General features: G+C 38.3%; 2 protein-coding genes across 2 annotated transcripts in view; one reads left to right on the forward strand and one right to left on the reverse strand.

Moving 5' to 3' along the window:
* Positions 1-5,370, forward strand: part of LOC139733134 (ubiquitin carboxyl-terminal hydrolase 34-like) — a 118,785-nt gene extending 113,415 nt beyond the window's left edge. Inside the window, 1 exon segment of the mRNA XM_071643975.1 lies at positions 1,263-5,370. Coding sequence (XP_071500076.1) covers positions 1,263-1,756 — 494 coding nt within the window. The 3' untranslated portion in view covers positions 1,757-5,370.
* Positions 5,371-12,750: 7,380 nt separating this feature from the next.
* LOC139733135 (cation channel sperm-associated auxiliary subunit gamma 2-like) lies at positions 12,751-21,875 on the reverse strand. The gene is given in 9 exon segments (XM_071643976.1): positions 12,751-12,860; positions 14,402-14,476; positions 15,738-15,933; positions 17,816-17,881; positions 17,883-17,972; positions 17,974-18,038; positions 18,041-18,114; positions 21,091-21,250; positions 21,737-21,875. Coding segments are annotated over 9 exon segments (975 nt in total).
* Between the last annotated feature and the right edge of the window lie 308 nt (positions 21,876-22,183).

The raw sequence follows: 22,183 nt of genomic DNA on the forward strand, positions 1-22,183 counted from the left end.
TGCAACCTGTTCAAGTGGTCTGCTACACATGCACATGTACACACATCAGAAAACAGGTGACTGATGACCCCTAGTGGTTTGCCTCAGGTGATAAGAAATACTTGGCAAGCAGTATCAACCCAGCTTGTCATTGTGACTTTAGAGATAAGGAAAGAAAAGTGTTAATGCAAGCAGTTTTGTGTGAAACTGCGTAATTGTGTGCATATGATGAAGTAAAGATTATCATAATTTGGAATTACTGTCTTTTCAGTATCTAATCATGCAACTAAACTGTCCTGTGAAATCTCTGTAACAATGTTTAAAGCTCAGTTTGTTGAACATGATAGTCTAAGACCAAAATTTGTTGCCTTATCTGAAATACACTGGACAGCAAAAGAAAGTACCCACTGTTGTCAAAGGCCGCACACAAAAATTCACCCCCTAGAAATATAAAATTTTTGTACACAGGTGTGCTACAATGCCCCTTACTTATCACATGCACATAAGCAAGTGCATGTCTTCATAACAAAGAAGAACTTGACATGCACAGCATCTTGGTCATTGAATCAAAAGTCCCACACAACAGCACTTTCCACCATGCAAAAAAGGCCACTGAATGGATAACATTTTTAAACAACCAACATATCAAAGTGAACACCTGTTTTGTCAAAATGATGTTAATGAATGTATTCTGTATTTAGGGATGCTGTCCTTCATGATTATGCTAATTCTTAGAATAAAATCAGTTAGCTCTTTAATCTGGGCATTACTTTACTCTGGTCTAAGCCAGCTTCCATCAGGAGAATTATGCCACGTCCTGAAAGGCTTGTAATGCTCATTCTGTTACATTTTGTGACTTTTGATTCAGCGACCAAGATGCTGTGCGTCATTTTTCTTCTTTGTAATAAAGATAATCACTTGCTATTGGGTATGTGATTACTAATGGATATTGCAGCATACCTGTGTACAAAAATTGTTAAATTCTAGGTGGTGAATTTTTGTGTGCAGCCTTTGACAGAAGTGGGTACTTTCTTTTGCTGTCCAGTGTATTATGTATTTGTGGCAGTGGTTGTAAATTCACTGCAAGACAAAAGAAAATGAAGGAAATATGCTGGGATATTCTCTTTGCCTAGACAAAATCAAGTATGTGGCATTGTGTAGTGATGAAGAAAAATAGTACTCTAGACATTCTACATGGCTAGCATAGTGATGGTAAAAATTTGTACTGATCATTATTATGATGTCATGATTTGTGTTATGGTTAATGTTATGTGTTTTGATAGACGAAGGTATCCCAAGTAAGAGAAGACGGTTAAGCCAGGAGTCCAGTCATGAGGCAGTCAAAACATCTCAAAGAGCACAGGAGGACCGTGTCAAAACAAGAGTTCACAGGACTTCTGAAAAAGATGCCAAAGGAAGCGACTGCCCAAAGCCCAAATCTGGCACCATCAAGGAAGAGAGGGGGTGGAAAACTAACAGACCTGTCCAGGAATCTGCTCCTGAGGACAAAAAGGATGACAATGTTGTGTGTCCACCCTTGGACAAGGAGGAGGGGGCGGAAGAGAGTCTGAATCCCTCCCTTCCCCTTCTTTCGCCCCGCTCTCCAACAGAACTTCCAGACCACTCATCCTCATCCTCCGGTGGTAAGGCTGGTGTCCAGTCGATACTGGCTACGAAGGACTCGAGGCTGGTGGGACAGAAGGGGAGGAAACAAGACCAGATTGGTGCTCTCATCAAGAGTCTGGAGATGTTGATTAGCCTCCTGGAAAAATCATAGCAGTACCTCACCAGGTCTGCATGACTTGGTCACAGCAGCAGACAGCATTTCATAACTGCACAATGCAAGCAAGAAAGTGTACTTTGTCTGTGTTTGGGCATATTCTACTCTGTGATGCTGTTTGAGGAATGCAGCAGAAATGTTCTGAACAGGAGGATCTTTGAGAATGCTACATACAACTTGTAGATGTGATGGAAATACACCCAGGTGCTGTGTTTGGTCAGTCAGTGTTCCATATCCATAGGGAGAACATGTAAACTGACTCGTCATTCTTCTTATGGAATGCTAGATGTCTTGAAATAAATGTCAAATCAGCTGTGTGCACATGTTTGTTTTCATTTTTATTTGTCAAATTCTCTTTTTTTGGCAATGTTTGACCAGCCAACACTATTGCAATATGCTGTTGGTTGCTGTACAATTGAAAGTCAATGTATACTCTCTGATCCGTATTTACAGATTAAGTGGGGATGATTTTATTCTGCTGTGGTTTGAAATAAACAAAACTAAATTGAGAGAGGGAGAAATGTATGGACATTTTACAATGACATGGCTTTGATTTATTGGGAAAAAAAAGGAGTGATTTATAATGCCATTCGAGGACAGTTTTTTTCTGTGTCAGTGATTGCGTGATGTACACAGATTATTCAGTCAATCATTGTTTGGTAAAGTAATGTCATTGGTGAAGTGTAGCAACATGTCCAAGTGGTCACCAGTCCACTGTCCAAACACCTTGATTTAGTTTTTCTCTCAATACCGCTATTGCAGATCAGTAAGCTGCCAAAATTGAATTGTGAATTGTGAATTCCTATTGATTTGCTTCAATTAATTCACCAGTGTGCTTAGTGACATTGTTTCTTTGCCCAAACAATCTGTGAGGGTCTCAAGTGCAGTGAGAGACCCGTGATAAGTGGACTAGTGTGTGGTCTGGTAAGGAAGAGATTATGGGTTCAAATCCCACCTGGTGCCCTCATTCGTTGATAAGATTTTGTACTCAAAGCATCCTTCATTACTTACTTGTATTAAGAGTTACCTGGTAATTATTGAAGTTATAATGATGACATGGCCTTCTTGAAGAAAAATGCTACCACTGAAAAAGTTTGCCCCTATTTTATAGGACTATATTATTATCATTATTCAACTGGAACAATACGGAAAATTTTTGAGATCTGTAAGGTTATTGCATGTTTGTAACACTGGAAAATCAATTACCCAGTTTCAATTAATCCTTTCCATTCATTTCTTGAGTTGAAACAAATTGATTACAGTAAAACAAGCTACACATTCTAAAAATTGTTAATGTACAAAAATAGAGACAAGATGTGAAAAAGTTAGTACAGGATAGATACAATGTCACATTGGACGTGAGTAAGGCCCTATTTTGTTTGTGTAACTTTTTAAGAAAGTAAGTGACAATCATAAACAAAATATGTACCCAGGATTACTTTATTTCTATTAATACACGATGAATGAGAAAGCAGTATGTAATATGTAATGTCATGATGAAAACTCTGCTGTAATTCTAGATCTGCCTGTAGATGTTTATTAAGTAAGCTGGTGAAAAGATATCTTTTCAATATTGGGTATACATGAGATTGCAGTCACCTTAACTTCACTGTTGTTGAGGGTAATGTACTTCAAGCAGAAGCTGGGATTGCAAGTGTGCTATGCTAATGCCATGATATATTCCTAAGTACACAGCATCAGTCAAATAACCATGACAGTTCGCCATTGGTTTTGTTTTAGTAATTCTTTGCTGTTGTGAAATATCCACTGTGGTGCTAAGATTTTAATGTGATCAATGTTTTGTAAATCTCTAGTTTGCTTGATTGGCAAGAATGCAGCACATTCAAACCGTGAAAAGGCTGTACAGCTTCATCTTGTTGTGTACAAATTTTGAACCATATACACGTAGCATGAGGACATTGCCATTAACCATTAACAGCTGAGATATTGCATGCACACTTCCAACTTGCTGTTTTGTCTGCATGATGACAGCTACAGCTCTGTCTTGTCAGCACAATGTCATAGTAGATATCAGGCTTGTACACTCTATGTGATGTATCATCACACAACTCAAACAGAAAGTTTTCTGTCAAAGCTCATTGTTTTTGTTTTCTTTTCCCTCTTTGGTCTCTGACTCAGATGCTCCATTTGACTTTTTGGTGTGACATGACGTTTCTTTGTAATGTACATTGTATCCAGTGCAGTAAGAAAGCTGTGGCTTTTCTGGTTTGGTTTATTTTATTTTTTTCTCTCCATGGGATGCAAACTTGAACGATCTTTGTTACATCAGGTGAAAATATGCAAATGGTGAGCCTGCTGCAAAAAAAAAAAAAGAAAGAAAGAAAAGTACTGCTTTTATTATCTGCTGGTGTTCCTAGTGGCTTGAAACATGTGTGAGGCATGCTCAGTGCTTAACTATTAGCATGCATTAATTTCTTTACAGTGTTTGGTTCTTGTTTCTGTTTATTTATTTTTCCATCTTCCAGTGAGTCCTTGTGTCCCTTTTCTGATTTTTGAATGTATGCAGCACTAAAGCATTTTAAAAGCTAAATCTCTCCATTTTTGTTTAATGCATCATTTTTACAGTCTGCACTGCACATGGTAGGCCAGCTATCAAAGACAGCTCTCAGAGAGAACTTTGGTCAAACACAAATGGCATTTCTATGAAAGATGTTCATACACCAAAACAGCATGAAAGTTAGTAAATTATCATGTCAGTTGTGGTCAGAGGTAAAGTGAAGTGTATGTACTTTTAATTCCGCAGTGCCACATGGATTCTCAGCCATGTAATCACAATTCATATTGCCCAGCCGTTGTAGAATGTAGGAGGGAGCAACTAGTTTACATTAACACAAATGAGTTCATCTCATAGACTAGTAGTATGGATTCTAATCTGGTGTAATTTGTTATCATAAAAAGACTGATATAAATGCCATTTTATCAACTATTCTGATTTGTACTTTTGAATTTTCAAGACTCCCAGCTCTCCAGTCATACATAGTTTGTCCCTTTGTATTCACAAAAATTTACTATAGAAATGGTAACAAATCTAAATACCAGATATACTGTAAAATAAGAAATATTTGTGTGCATTTTGATTGCGCGAATTTTATGAGAGCCAAGATTCACAAAATTAAAAAGCACATGAAAGTTCTTGTCTACACTATATGCATTGAATGCCAGTGGCAATTTGTGAAAATTTCACGCAGTGTAAGAGACTGTCGGCTCCAATTGGCGCAGATTTCATGCTGCAAAAATACCTTACTTTGTAGTACAGTTTAAAGAAAATATACTTATTAAAGACAGAAGTGGTCTTAAGTGCACAAGAGATTAAGAAATGCAGTAAGTCAAAGTCAACAAACATAGTAGATATTATGGAAAATTGGGAAATTTTGTGCTCAGTATTTTTCTGAAGGTTGTCTCAGAAAATGCACAGAAAGTGAAAACTGTGTGTCTCCCTTTATTAGCTCACCTTATCAAAAAACTCGAGTGAGCTATTGCAATCACTCATTGTCCTTTGTCTGTTGTGTGTAAATAAACTTTTAAATTTTCAGCTCCTTCTTAATCTTTTAAAATCTTCTATAGATTGGAAGTGATAGGACAACCCCCCCCCCCCCCCCAATTGATATTGACAAAGAAAAAAAATGGGGGTGCAAAAGAGGGCATTCAAGTTAAAACACATGAAAAGTTGGATGTTTGCCACTGGAAGACTGATCAAGATTGAGTCCTCACAGTTGTGTTGTTATAGTACTAAATGATGCAAATGATGCTGGAGAAGGCTTAAACAGAGCTCTTGATACTATAAAGCCCCAAGGGTGGGTCAGAATAGTTTATGCTACATTGCAAACCAGAAAGACGGGCTATATATTAGCCTTGCAATCACAGGGGTCCAGCATGGTCCTACCGAAGAAAATACTTTTCTGCTCTCTCCATGTAGCCAGTTGGCATCAATGTCATTTTCTCCTGTTAAAAAGAAGACTAGGTAGTGTAGGAATCTGTTGCCAGATTGTACAGAGTATTATATCACCTGGTATGAGAACAAACATGTGATGTGTGGTGACTTTGGTAAGCAATAGCATGGCTTCTCTGAGCTCACTTAATTAGTCAGATGTGCTGGTGAAATTGACTCCAAGCACCCACTGCAGACAGGCAAATTGCCATCTTTGAAATGCCTACAGAATCGTGAGAAGCATTCATCATGCGACGCCATTGCATGGAGGATAGTATCATTGTTTTTGGTCATTTATTTTCTACAACACATCTTTATGAGAGTTGCATTGTTTTGCCAATAAATCAGTTGTATTGGCCTACATGTGTGAATTTTTAAGGTGAATGTCCTGTGTCCAAGACTAGAGTCACAGATGGTTGCAATGCATAAGTTTAATGTGCCTTAGAGAGTATCTGTTTTACATTGGAGGAAGGTGTGTTTCGTCCTCTCCTCTGGTTGGTGGGTCATGTATGGCAATGGAACACTTGAGCAGGAAATGTATGATAATGCTTGGATAAGCTCAAATGACCATGTCTTTCTTGTTGTTGTTGTTCTTGTTCTTGTTGTCTGTATGACTGTATCAGATGTATAAGATTAAGATTGTGCTCTGTATATTTCACCTGAACATGAGCTTTTTCTGTGAACATGTGTGGCGAGTTGTAAACCACTATGAAGTTTGCGTTCAATATGTAGGTATCTCCATTCTGTGCTCACACTATCATGTACTAGATAAGCATTACAATTGATGTTGATAATAATGATGGCAACCACTGGAGTGATTCAATGCTTCAGGTGTATGTATCTCTTGTTCAGATAACATTTTGCAGTCAGACATTGTTATACAGAAGCTCATGGTGTGGACCTGTACAGTGCAGCAAGTGAGAGAATTGGTTTTTGACATCCATGTCAAGTAATAGTCTATGTTCTTTTGAAGGTTAATAGTGCAACATTCCAGGCCCCCCAAAATAACTCAAAGCACATTGATACAAGCTTTGGGTGTATGAATGCTGCTTTCAAAATGTCTTCAGTTTGCATGTCGCTCTGCAGAGTATTTTCTACTTAGGCATGTTTGTGCATAGTGCTGCTAGAGAACCAGGTGTATCAAGCTGTTAAGTGAGCAGGCAGAACAGGATCTGGGCTTGTATAGACACAGATGTACCTTCTCCTTTGACCCAAACCACAAGTGGGGATGGAAAGCCACAAGTGGGGATGGAAAGAGGTGGTTTCTTTTGTAATTTTTAAACATGGTCAAAGGTTTCTGGTCTTTGTATAACACCCTGCTTATAAATGTGTTCTCTAGACTCATTCCCAGCCGAGTTTCAAGCACCACAAAGTGAGCTATTACACTGTTATTGATATGAGAAGTGAGTTAAAGTGGATTTTATGCATGCATATTTCCCTACTGCTGTAGGCCAAATCTATTTTACAGTTGTATAATGAGTTTCCAAAATTTACTGCCATGCAAAAGCATAAACCTGGTTTAGTTTTCTATGTCTTCCTCACACCTTGCACATGTGTTTGGTGCCAGTTTCAGATATGCTAATGTACCAGGTAAATGAACTTTTAGTGTATTTAAGGCAAAACCAGGAAATTAAATAAGATATACCTTGGTAGTTAGATTCCTACCACTCTCCATGTATCAGGGGTTAATCAAGAGGTAATGACTGATGTGAATCTAAGTGTGAAACTGTCACACACATCACGAGTTATGTACACAGGAAACCCCACGTACTGTCAGATTACTTTCACTGTGTTTATTAGTCTTCATACAGCCTCACTCCTTGCAAATGTGGAAATACAGGTCTATAGAATGATTTCTGCAATGCATGTGAAAATGAATTTTTTACTCTTTATGGCTAAATGGAGTCAAGCCATTCAGTGTAATTGGCCATAGGACAGACAGAGGCACTAGGGTATGGAAACTGAAAAGTATGGAGGCCCTTGAATGTAGCCTTGATATGGCATATAAAATATGTAAAGATACAGTGTAAGGAGTCCTTCTACTTGAAACAATGTATTATCCATTGAGCTTTCAGTTTTACTCTAGGTGTCATCTCTTTCCAGCCCACTAATCCTTGCAAAATATATACTTTTGATGACGTTTAGCCTGCACTGTTGTTTGCGAGTGTTGGAACCTTTGTGGAATGTTGGACAGAGTAATAGCTTTTAGGAAAAATTGAAATAAGTGCAAGTGAAGGTGTAAAGAATGCAATGTGACCTTTGGGATATTTTGCCATCCAGGTTTGTTGTGATGTAAAAAAAAAAAGAAGAAGAAATTTCTTTTACTTCATCAGCAATGTAACTATGCAAGTAGAGATAGAAATCTGTTGGCTAAACTTAACACCATTTTTGTAACATTACAGGTACCAAGTTCTGGTACAGCAAGTTACCATCCTCTTATGATTGCCACAAGATGTTATATTTCATTGTTTGAGGTCTTTGTATTAATGAAATCTACCCTTTGGTTATATTCCTTATTGATCACAGTGGCAATATGTGATTATAGAGATGATGTAATGTTGCCTGTTTAGAAGAGCTCTGAACTTCCATTGTCTAAACAACTGGAATGTTATGTGATTACTTTAAGCTGCATAGCATGTGGAGAGGCAAACATGACACTGACTGTACACCAAATACCCTAATGACTTTCATCTAAGTACAAGTATTTCTGTTCAGCTATCTAAGTGTATTCTATTGCTAAGAGTGGTAAGCCACTTGTAGCACTAGCTCATTTAATAGCACAAATATCTATTGAAGCACAGGTGGTAGCATAGCAGTGTGGATGTTACGTGTTGAATCATAAACTGCTTGCGAACACCTAATACATTGTAGTAAGTATCTTGAATGGGGGAAGAGTGTTTTTTAAGGAGATTCTGCAGTGTTTCAAAGGATTAAGTATTGAGTATCTGCCATGCCAATAGTCAACAGCTCTGTCTAGTGTTGGAAACCTTGTAATATATTTCCCTTAGGGATCTTGAACTTTTTCTCTTTTTTTTGCCATACTGTATGCACACTGACAAGCACTGCACATGCCATTCTTGAATATGTGTTGAGATGAAATGTGTATATTGAATAAACTCGCTTTATTGCAACAGGATCAAATGTTTCTTCCATTTGTGATTTATCAATAGTTTTAACCTGTGCTAGGACAACCTATACGAATATACACTAGCAATCACAAATGCATGTACACTGGCATGAACACATTCCATTGGAAATGCTGTGTCCAAACTTTTATTTGCAAGATCAAAGATGTTAATGTAAATTGCAATACTTCTGTGAAGTGGAAAAAAGTAAAAGATAATTCATTTCCACAACATTGCCATATAGATGAAAATTAGAAGTACAATGTGACATATTTGGTTTTGACAGAACTTTGACATCAATAAACAACCCTATACAAGGGGGAAGGATCCAGTGGCATTTAATTCTACCATTTGAAACCATATGGGTAAAAGCACCTGCTCTGAATAACATGTTTGAGTGACTGGCCACTTGTACCTTCTGCATGTTTCACAGACAAAATCATTGGTCCTTGTAAACCTCACATTTACTGACAAATGGATAAAAGTAAATGTTAGCATGGCAAGAAATTGGTCCGAAACAATTGGCCCTGAACCTTTCCTTAGTTGCCATGATATTTGCAAAACTTTACAACTTACAACTGCAAGTCCACTTGATGAACAGAACCACGACTACAAGCACATTTACACATGCTAACTCTCGGCTAAATGTTCCACAAGGATATTGTTGTGTCATTTCACAAGTCACAGTCTTGTAAAAAAGAGCCAAACAGTTCTGCCCAGCTTAGACAGAAATTTGTAAATAAGTCTTGCCTGACATGTTAATGAACATAATGACATGTACTCGAAATTTTTAATGCATAGAACTGCACAGAATACAAAATTTATTTCACTATGAAATTGACATAATCGGATCAAATATACAAAGTGTACAATGGTACGTAATCACAATATTTACAATAAATCACACACTTATTCAATAGATATCTTAGAACAAGTCTCTGTCCAATATCTAATGTTTCAAAGGGATATATCAATTCTTCCCACAAGTAAGATGCAATCAGGATGTGTGGTCAGTAAGTTGAGGTAGTATCCATTGTGCAAGGTTGAGTAACAGTACTGAGGAACCTTGTTACAGTGCACTCCCGTTATAACGAAATGCTCGGGACCGGCAGTTTTCTTTCGTTATAACGAAATTTCGTTATAACCGAACTAATACAATATATAACGAAAACAAGGAAACCACATATATATATCATATTCTGTTTGCTGAATACTCATCATACACTGGAAAGCTATGTGAAATGTGATGGGATAACTGTATTACAATAATAAACGCACATGGAGCGAACACACAGTGGTGTGAAGCGTCACCCATGCAGAGACGCTATAAATGCTTTTTCCGCTACGTATTTTCGAAAGCAATTCGCATTTCGTTATAACGGAGCACATTTCTTTTGTTTTTCTTTGTCTCTGGCGCTCGGAAAAGACTTCGTTATAACGGAAATTTCGCTATAACCGTGTTCGTTATAAGCGAATTTTGAACCATAGACTTTAATGTGATAATTTTGGGACCAGAAGATTTACTTCGTTATAACGAAATTTTGTTATAACCGTGTTCGTTGTAACGGGAGTGCACTGTATAACCATGATGTAAAAACTAGGACAATTACCTTGTTAGATCAGTTTTCACATTATATCAGGATAGAAAACAAAGAAATGAACGGAGTTGGGGACCTGCAAAATATGTTGTTCTGAAAGGGTTTTGCTGTAACTGACCACTACCAAAGTGATGTCATACCCTTTTGTTCTTGCTCAGGTTGGAATCAGGTGCGAGCGTAAACACTTCGGTGAGGTGAGGCTGTGTTGAACCAGTTTCCATAGTAATGAATGGCTATGATCGGGCTTAACATTAGCGGTGGCCCGATGGCCAGAAGCCACTAAAAATTAATGTCGGGCTACCAAATTTTCTAACAAGCTATCCTTTGGTGGCCCGATCTGTCACATAACACTCAAGATGGATTTCATTTTTTTTATTCACTTTGAGCGAATACATTTCTGTTTTGGGGCCACACAACTTTCAGATTGATTTTAGTGGCCTGAATGGGCCATCGGGGGGGGGGGGGGGGGGGGTGGGGGGGGGGGGGGGGGGGGGGGTTAGTGTGGTCTGTGTGGAGCATTGGCTACGGCATCACACTTTGGTACTCTATAACAAAGTTTCACTGTAAATGTTGCCAATAATGACACTTCTAACACAGTGTTTGTAACCTCACTGAAATTGCCCTGACAATAGCAGAATATGAGGACATGAGTATGGCATACATGTATTAAAGTACATTGTAATTGCGATACGCAGTATTGCCACAATTAATCATGCACAGTATCAAATTATATGAATTATACAAATTTCATCAGAACTTCTACCTCGTTATCACAGAAAAGGGAAATGGTGCATTACATGGTGATTGTGCTAAATAGAAATTATTGCATTCACATCATTTTCAGCTCAGAAAATTAGATGTCACTCTGTCATCACCGTTCACCTCCTTTTACAAAGCTTCAGGAGTACTCGAGATCCAGGCAAATTTCATAATACTACCAAAGCATACTTTGCTTCTAAGGGCTTTATAACCACTGTTTGAAATCTACTTTTGGACAAGAATCGTTGTCTTCCTAAGTAATGCGTGTGAACATTTGACAACCAAGCTGCCCTCTCACAAAGAAATTATTCCTTCAGCATTCTCAATTACATTCTTCTACATGTTATCCCATCAGCTCTTTTCTTGGTAACAGGGAGTATTACATACAATTAGCTTCTGTTGAGTCATAATTGAATTGACTCCAAAATCAGTACAATCTTTCGGCCCTGGTTTAGTGAAGTGCTGGATTAAAGTATTAAGAGATTATAAGTTCAAGCACATTCAACATGGCACTGTCCTTACTAGGCATGACCTGCAATTTATCAACACTTCTCTTAAGTTTTGAACAAACAGGAAATTAGAAACCTATCGAAGACTTTTTTTTTTGGTGCACCAATAAAATATGCATATGTGTACATACAGACCTATGTATCAAGTAAAAACACTTTGATTAGTACTTCTTATGTGGCATAAATGCCAAAAGGGATTCACTCATTCATCATATCAAAGTTCTTTGCCATGATGGATGGTACGGCTAGCAATATCTGTGTGAGCAATTGACGGTTTGTACCCCTCATTAAATTACTGGATGTTTCTGGCCCAAAGTGCCTGATGATGAGCCTTTCATTTCACATGCTTCATTTGGCATGCATAATTTCTTGCTACGCCAGGCAAGTCTCTGGAAAAGTTCAGAGTTCAAGCTAGGTTTTAAGTTGTTGTAATTTTGATGAAGTTTATAATGATGTTGGTGTACTGTGAAATTGCGGAAACAATTTGTCTGGTTCATACCTATGTGAAATCATGAACTGAACATCATCTTATGGAGGCCAAAGCATGATAAGGTGATTGTATTTTGCTTCAATTTTTTTCCTCATGACAAATATATTCCATTGAAAGGCAAACAAACAAGAAAGCAGAGTGCACAGTTGAGCATGACATACACAAATATGCTGAGGAAATACAATGATGAATACTGAGTTCAAATTAACAAACAAAAGCTCTGACATCTGGTTTTCTATGAAATCTGATAAGTGCATAAAACATTGCCTAATATATCAGTGCTGAATTATAGGGATGAGGTGGTGGACCTTGCAACTGAACACAAAGCACAACTTTTCACTGGTGATAACTGTTGATCTGGGAGTTATCCTGCATGCCAAGTGCTGATTGCCTTGAATGGAAGCATCTCATTTGACAGACATCATCTCACTGCAGAGTAACAAGTGAGTGACATGGCTACTCCAAATAGACTGATATCTTACTCACATCGAATGTCAGCAGTTCACATCTCAGAGAGTGGAGGGGTATGGCAGGATATCCACCATCATAATGCAGCATTTATCACGTCTTGCCAGAGTGTATGGATGCTGAAATATTTCCTGAGACAGTCCGATGTGTCAGCTGGTTTATCCTCACACTCGATGGACCACCTCCAATTTGATAGCATGAGTCTGCACATATGTATGAGAAAGGACAAAGGCCAACCATTGATACCAACAAATACATCATACACTGTCTGCTCTAAAACTTCCTGTTTCAAGAACAGATCAAAAACAATATTACAGTGCACTCCCGTTATAACGAAATGCTCGGGACCGGCAGTTTTCTTTCGTTATAACAAAATTTTGTTATAACCGAACAAATACAATATATAACGAAAACAAGGAAACCACATACGTATATCATATTCTGTTTGCTGAATACTCATCATACACTCGAAAGCTATGTGAAATGTGATGGGATAACTGTATTACAATAATAAACGCAAGTTCCCCTCAGAAACTGTGCGTGACACAAGGAGCAAACACACAGAGTGATGTTAAGCGTTCACCAATGCAGAGACGCTATAAATGCTTGTTTCGCTCCGTATTTTCGAAAGCAATTCGTATTTCGTTATAACGGAGCACATTTCTTTTGTTTTTCTTTGTCTGTGGCGCTCGGAAAAGACTTCGTTATAACGGAAATTTCGCTATAACCTTGTTCGTTATAAGCGAATTTTGTACCATAGACTTTAATGGTGATAATTTTGGGACTAGGGCCCCGTTTTATCAAAAGATATAATCGATTTCAAATTTCCTTACCACACAGGCTGCCATAGACTTACCATAGGAATCAACTTTATAATCAATTATAAACTCTTCATAAAACAGGGCCCAGAAGATTTACTTTGTTTATAACGAAATTTCGTTATAACCGTGTTCGTTGTAACGGGAGTGCACTGCAGTACCAAAATAAGTGACACACAGTCTACAGTTTCTTCCACAAACACATACTCTTACATTACTACATTATTACATCCAGTAGGATGAGAATGTTGGTTGATCAGCATGTGTCCGCCTGTAAAATGGCTGTGACTGGCTGGAATACTCCCCAGGGAGTGAGCACTGTCTCAGTGCTGGTTGGAAATAATGTATCCAGTGACTAGGGTAATAATAGTGTGTATGCACCTTGAGTGGATTTGTCACAATGTAAGTTACGTATACAGTCAACCTTGCCTAAGCAGAATTTATTTGGACTGAGGAAATAGCTTTGACTTAGAGAAAAATTGACTTACGAGAGATTAGAATCAATGGAATATAAATAGAAGAGGACTCAACAATTCCTTTGACTTAGGTGATTATTCAGCTTACGTGAGGTTGACTTAAGCAAGGTTGACTGTATTTTAATTATTATTATTAGTAGTGGGTTTTGTTTTTGTTTTTAATCTCAAAGCTGTTGTGACTACCATGTCATAATATTAATGACTCATATTATGCAGATAACATTGCACATAAAATATGTTTCCATTTGCTGCTCATAATCTTCCTTGAATGACAGACCTGTTTATGGCAGCCAACAAAGAATGAATTACTTACGTTAACCGAAGGTGTACTCCCTTTATACCACAAATACATACATGTGTGTGAACATAAGCATTTGAACACTTAGTTTTTATGTCTCTGTGAGCACAAATTGAATGTATTGACTTATTAACATGTTGACACCAACTTGCCTGATTTAGGTAGTTCTGGATAATCCTCATCATTAGTTAGAAGTGTTTCAATGACGGTACTGGTAGTAGATGTATCTATTCAATGAAGGGTAAGAAAAGCAGAAATATTAAACTTGGATTTTATGTGATGACATCTCCATTTTCAGACAACCAAGACTGCTTAGAGACCATTAAGTGTCCCAAGGAATTGACACATCTCTCAACAGAATTACAGTGAGCTCTATACTGTGATTTCCACAGTCCTCCATGATTTTTCAAGGATCATGCATTGAAATTCCATATGCTATGGGTGACTTGGTCTTCATCAATTTTCAAAACAGCCTCTCTAATGGTAAAGTGGCTTTCTATGAATATTCAGCAGTCTCTCTATGGGAACTCAAAAGTCTCCTTATAGTCACTCAAAGATCTCGGAGCCATCTGCTAATCTACCATCTAAGAATTTTCCACAACCATATTGGAAATATCAGTGAGAGATCATTTAAAAACCAGTGAAAACAACAGGTAAATTCTTTAACAAAAATCAGTGAAAAATCAAGGAACAGCCATGCATTGCATGACAGATTGCCAAAAAATTAATGATAGATTGTTGAGAATTTTAGATGTTTCTCAAGGATCTCCAGTGCATTTCACGAGACACAACCTCTTGTTGGTCTTGGAGACTGCCGAGAGATCCTGCTGATTTTTTTTTTTCCTCTCTATGGATATCCAATGGTCTCTGTCCTATGGAAAGGGGGCCTTACTTGCCTTACAGTACAATGAAATGAGCATTCAGTAAAGAGCGAGTTATCCACAGATTGACTCCAAAGTTATCAATTGGTGTGGTGAAAACATGTGGACTCACTGCAACACATCACTGTCATGCATTGTACATCCAAATGAAACCTACAACCCCATGCATTTGCCAGAGATCAAGAGCGTTTTAAAGGTAAAACATAGTTCTGGTGCGCCTGCAGAATTGTCGAATTTTGCTCCAAAATGTACATGTATGCCTAAGAAATGTATGAAATAATGCTGCAATGACAAGATATTCGTTGGGTAACGATGAAAATGCAAAATATTAACCAAAAGGGTTTGTCGGAGTGGCAATCTCAGAACGGGGTCAGGCTAACTCGGACTCAGGGACAACTCAGCCTCGCTTTGACCCTTACCAGAACTATGTTTTCACTTTAATGTGTTCATTTTTGTATAAGTTACGTCACTTCCACAGTAACTTGCATCATTTGTTGTCAAATATAACAAATGTCACTTCAATTAAATATCTTTGCAAGGAGAATTCCACCCCTAATAATGAACACAAAAATATAAACTAAACGTGAGTTTGAGTTCTCATACCTGCCGGATGGTAGTTAAGTCCCCTCCCTATAGTGGACTTCTAGCTCCACCTCTTCTGAGGAGTCACTAGCTACAGGTACTACTTTAACCCGTGGGTCTGTAGTCTGGCAGGTGCTTCGGATGCGCCTCCACAACTTCTTGTTGTCGTAATTACAGATGATGAAAATGGCAACCATCAAAACACTTGCGAAAAATGACCACTGCCAATGGAAAAATGGAAAGAGCAGAGCCAATTACTTCATTAAAGGACTACTTTGCACATGTATGCCTTGCAAAATGATACAGCAATAGCTCTGAGAAGAAGCAAAAACATCTACACATACTAAGGGACATATAGCATGAAACCACATTGGGGAAAACAGAAATCAATACTGAACATCAAATAAACTGGTTGGGTTTCCCCCCCCCCCCCCCAACACAAATGACAGTCTTGGAAATTTCCTACAATTTTTTTGTTTTTCTGTTGGTGCAAAAACCTCTTTATCTGATTCTTTTCTCATAAAAACTAGAAATATCACTTAAGGTGATTAATACCCCCGCCCCGTGACGACAGTCTTACCCAAGGAATGATCTTTCCTTGATCTTCTGCCATTGAAATGCCGTTACCATGGCAACGCAGCTTCCGACACGTCCGAAAAATATGTCTTGCACATCTTCCCACCAAGACTATTGTGTGTGCCACATTTCATAAGCTTTTGTCAAAAACTGAGCAAGTAGTTCAATCCACAAGATCTTTCCTTGATCTTCCACCATTAATATGCCGTTACCATGGCAACGCAGCTTCCGACATGTCCAAAAAATATGTCTTGCACATCTTCCCACCAAGACCAATGTGTGTGCCATATTTCATGAGCTTCAGTCGAATACAGAGGAAGTAGTTCAATCCGCAAGATCTTTCCTTGATCTTCTGCCATTTATATGCCGTTACCATGGCAAACGTACTTTCGGGTACTGTCAAAAAAATGCGTCTTGCACATCTACAACCAAAGGCACACATCTGTACCAAGTTTCATGGAAATTGGACAAAAAACTGAGGAAGTAGTTTGCAACACAAAATTTTCCATCGTTTTGGCTCATAATATGTGAGCTGTTACCATGGCAACATACTTTTTGTCTCTGTCAAGAAATGTGTCATGCTGACCTATATCCTAAGACAAACATTCAATATGAATTCCATGAGAATTGGAAGAACACTGATGAAGCAGTTTTGCCATGAAGCATTTTGCCCTATATTCTACCAATAACATGCCGTTACCATGGCAAACGCACTTTTTGCCACTGCGGTAATATGTGTCTTGTACATTAACATATTCAGATGAACATCTGTACCTAATTTCATAAAAATTGATCAAAAATTGTGGGAGGAGTTCGCGACGCAAGATTTGTACCCATTTTTGCCCATAATATGCCGTTACCATGGCAACGTACTTTTGGGTACTGTAAAAAAAAATATGTCTTGCACATCTACAACCCAAGGCACACATCTGTGCCAAGTTTTATGGGAATCGGTTTGAAAACTGAGGAAGTAGTTCGTGACGCAAGATTTGCAACGGACCCGACCGCCCGACCAACCGCCCCGCCCGACCGACCGTCCGCTGATTCCTATATACCCCCTTCAAACTTCGTTTGGCGGGGGTATAACTACTTTTGCCCACTTAGAGTTGCTTGTTCATATTTACCAAATTTATAACAGCGATTCAATCCATTTTTTCCCTAATTCATGTCTTTATCTTTCTAATGTTTTGTATGAATTCATAGTGCACAAAATTTCTTACTTCTGTATCCCATTACCTATGAAAACATAGTTATACTGTATAGGCCGTTTTGCATACAGATATTTTTGCATGTGAGGTCCCGGACATTTTCGCGAGATGTTATTTTTGCAAATGGACACCAAGGCTATCATAAGTGCACTATTACCCCTTGCACATGGCGACATTTTTGCATGTTGTTAAATTTGCGATCCAACCTAGCAAATTGGCAAATTTTGCAAAAATAAAAGCTGATACAATATCAAGTGCTTGAATATTTTGTTTTGTTATTACAAAATCTTTGGAACTTGCAAAATTAGCTTTTGCTTACAGCAACAATGACCAAAGCTTTATTCCCGCTGATATCCATTCCGTGAACATGGACAACAAACTGCAAAACTGTAGTGACAGTACGTTGACTCTGTATCCACCCCAAGTGTTGACATTTCAATGAGGAAGTAGTACTCTGGGGCTGTAGGGAAAGTTGAGCATGGGAACATCAGCACAGGGTGAGTGCTGCTCACAAATCCAGGTGACCCCGTTGTGTGTGTGTGGGAATACACAGGAGTCGATTCATTGCCCGCAGATATGCTCTCCTTCTCAATGGGTTTCCAGATACGTTGTCCTTGCCTAAGGAAAATGTTTATGATTAGCACATAACACATTAATACATAATGTCAGTCACCAGATTGAATGATATCAAATATCATAAATCACAGCTGTAATGATATAGAATTTTTATGAAATAATTGTATGTGCTGCTATAAAGGCAGCCTTTGACGTGTGCTCACTGGGGACGTTATTTTTCTCAGTTTTGCTTGTAGGAGTTATTTTATTTTTTTAGAAGGGTGTGTAGGAAAAGGAAGAAAAAAAAATCCTCACAATCCGGTGAAAGCCACCCATCTCACTGAGTGGCGAATGTTTGCGAGCGTAGGGTGTTGAAAATTTCTTTGCAACAACAAAAACTGTTTCCAAAAATGAAAACAGTCAGTGAGTTTGACTGCATTTGTTTACAAATTTGCTTGCAAATTCCCTAGTATTCGCTACGCTCGCAAACATTCGCAGCTCAGTGAGGAGCACCGAACGATTTGCGAAGGACATGAATAGCAAAATCCAACATTCGGAAGTTTTTATCCGAATGTGTTCGGACAATAAAGCAAAAAACAAAACAAAAACACGCATTTGTGCGCAGTTTGTGCCAAGTTCTCATGATGTATGTGTAAATGTCGCGTGTACTTTTGCTAAAATACAGCCAGTTACGTAAACGAAAAACACGCGTCGGAAATGCAACCACACAAACTTTTCAATAATCATTGGAGAATACTGTTTCCAAGGAGATTGATAGCTGTCTTGAGTTGAAGATTTTCTCTTTCCTGTATTTCTCCTCTCTTTCCCTTTCATTTTTCCGTTGCATGTGTGTGTGCAGACCGTTAGTTAGCTGTTTTTTTCTGATGACCTAGGCTACCCCACAATTAACAAGCATTTTTTTTTTCTAGGTTCCCCCACACATTATATAATTTCAGCGTGCATTGGAGTAATTTAAAGTGTATTTTGGGATTTTTTTTTTGAATATCAAAAATTTCGTTTTCATATACAGTGTAAATTATAGTTGCTTGATGGGGGGATGGACTACTGTAGTATGCTACGATTTTGTCTTGCAGAAAACGTAGAGCGTTAAAACGTTAACATCAAACATGCGCCAAACATTTGTGATAATGTTTCAAAAGGTACATGAACAGGTATTGCAGTTATGTCGTAAAATGATCGGAAGAATTTCGCGGATTTCGCGAAACATACACAAGACATTTTCCAAAGTTTCGGGGGTTTGTTTGGGGTTACACGAAGATTTTGCGAACATCGTGCACGTTTGACGAAGGTCTCGCACATAATATGACGAGAGTTTAAAGACATTTTTGAGACCAAATCACGACCAAATCATTACTCATTGTCCGGAAAAGGTTCGCAAAAAAATCGAATAATTTTGAAATTCTTGCTGAAGTAAACAATTGACGCCGCCTCCGAACTCCTGCGTTCGTTTGGCTATTTTTGCAGACCAAAATGCGAATGTTAGATTTTGCCACTCGCGACGTGACCACGTAAAAAAAACGCATATTACACGCAACGCATTTCGATTATCGCAGTCCAATAATTTAGCTTCACGATTTTTTTAACTCAAGCAAAACAAGAACACTAAATACTACATATTACTACCGTCTAATATAATTTTACGGCCAATAAAAACATAAAAAGACACTGCGTTATAAAAATTCGTAGGGAAATATCGCGAAACATGCGCGAGATATTCTCCGAAGCTTCACGGTCTGTTCGGGGTTTCACAAAGATTTTGTGAACATCGCGCACGTCTGGCGAAGGTCTTGCGCTATGACGAGACATTAAGGACATTTTTGAAAACAAATTACGACCAAATCATGACTCATTGTGCGGAAAAGGTTCACAAAAAATCTAATTGTTTTGAAATTCTTGCCGAGGTAAAAACGACATCCCTAAACAAATGACAACGCCCCTGAACTCCCGTGTTCGTTTGGCGATCTTTGGTATATCATGTGCAACATTTCGATTATCACAGTCCAATAATTGAGCTTCAGGATTTTTTTTTAAAACTTAAACAAAACAAACAAACTAATTACAACATATTACTACTGTCTACTGTAATTTCGTGACCAATAAAAGCATAAAAAGACACTGCATTATGAAAATTCGTCAGGAAATACAAGTCGAAAAAGATGCGACTTTCGCGGAAGTCGAATTTCGCGTAAGTCGAAGTGTTTTGGTCGGTCCCAATAGAATCGACTTAGGCGAGGTTGACTGTATGATATAAACCTAATAGAATTTACAGATAAAAATGTATGGGTGTTCTTAAAGGTACATTGGGAAATGACACTGGAGAAATATTTCAACCATTAACTGGTTTATTAAAGCTAGTACTGTGTACTGCAGCATTGCACACAGTTTCCACCAGGAGGAGGGGATTATCCTTGCTAAATGACATTTTTTAAAGTTACTACAAACATAAAGTTGCACAATGATGGGTCATTTTTTTTCTTTACATGTCTGATATTTTGTTTGCCATCTCGAGGGTTTTTACAGTTTGCAACTGGTATGAAACGGTTTGTACGTACATAAGTGCACGTATGCATCTGAGCAGCACACTTTGTTTTCATGGCGTTCCTCCTGAGACAAACTATTTCCAAACTCTTGAGATACAGGGATTGTGGGCAGGCACCTTTGGCAACACCCTCCTCATTTTGGCCATTTGGGTCCTGACCCAGGCCCCCTCCCCCATCACCTATACAAACAATAATCCCTTCCCCCCTCTAGTATTTCCTGCCAAGTTTGGTCAAAATCCAGCAGCTAATTTTCAAGAAGACGATGAAAACGTGAAAAAGTTCATGCATGACGCACACCACATGCCAGATTGCAATAGCTCGCTTGCTAGCCATTAGGCTTAGTGAGCTAATAGCTGGACACAGTAATTAAAAAACCCCAGACAAAACCAAATGTTTCTTATACAACGTGCCTCTACATAAGTTATAATTCTTAGACAGCCCCTAGGAGGCCAGAATGATAACATACTGAGAGTCATACTTGTTGAAGTTGTTATATTTCTCCTGATTCTCTGGGCTGAAAATGGTGATATCATTTGTACTGATGTAGCTGCCACCGAGCACCATTAAAGTGTACATCCCAGTGAAGAGAGTCGCTTCTCCTGTTGTGAAGTCAACCAGCTTGAACAATGGCCGAAAATCTGGAGAGAATAATTTACCTGAATCAGTCAACATCTCCTGAGCAAGACAATCCTCTGAAGCTGTGCTGCTTGCATAACTGTACTGCAACTACTGAGTATTTATGTACATGGTAATCTTTTTTTTTTAAGTGCAGCAAGTATTCAAGAGCTGTGCTCATTTCTTTACTTTGTTTTATTCTTTTCTTTTTTGTTGTTCCTATAAACACAGTACAGTCCACATGCAGCTGAAGTAGACCTAAATCAAAACCCAAAAAGGATAAGGCAGCATAAACAAAACATATAGCATGTGTTTTAAATTTCCACAACAAAGACCCCACACTTGCTTTGCAGATCAGAAGGCTCAAAACAATGGAACTAGAGGGAACATCAAATCCTTCTCCTTCTCTTCCTCCTTTCCCTCACCCCCCCCCCCCAAAGTATTTCAAATTTGAACTATTTATTTACTCAGTCTGATTGCCCAACCTGTTGTATCTCTACATCACTCACCATGATGGTAATGTAGACAGGGTCTGCCCTCCATCTTGATGGGACAGTCATAGATAAACTGTTCATTCAAGCTCTCTATGCTGAGCTTGAGGTCAAAGACGAGCTTTCTTCCGGGTGGACAGCCCAACATCACATCCATGCTGTGGATACCCTGATGCCATTAGGCAAAATGCAAATATTGTAATTCCTTGGCAAACTCATGCACTCTCTTTTGAAAACATTCACTAGTAAAATTCACAAGAACCAAAATTTAAGGCAAAGTTTTTGTCTTTTATCCTATAAGGAAATTGCCTATATAAACATATATCATCATAGATTGCCCAGAGATTACACAATAAGATGCATGCACATACATAGCTGATGATAGACCAAAGAATGCATGTTGGCATATCTTTAAAGTTAGAGAAAGCCAGGTGAAAGAGAAATGATATCAGGGTGAATCAAACT

This window comes from Diadema antillarum, unplaced genomic scaffold (assembly GCF_040938485.1).
Source record: "Diadema antillarum isolate AM-2024a unplaced genomic scaffold, OU_Dant_1.0 seq00000461_RagTag, whole genome shotgun sequence".
NCBI classification, from domain to species: Eukaryota; Metazoa; Echinodermata; class Echinoidea; order Diadematoida; family Diadematidae; genus Diadema; species Diadema antillarum.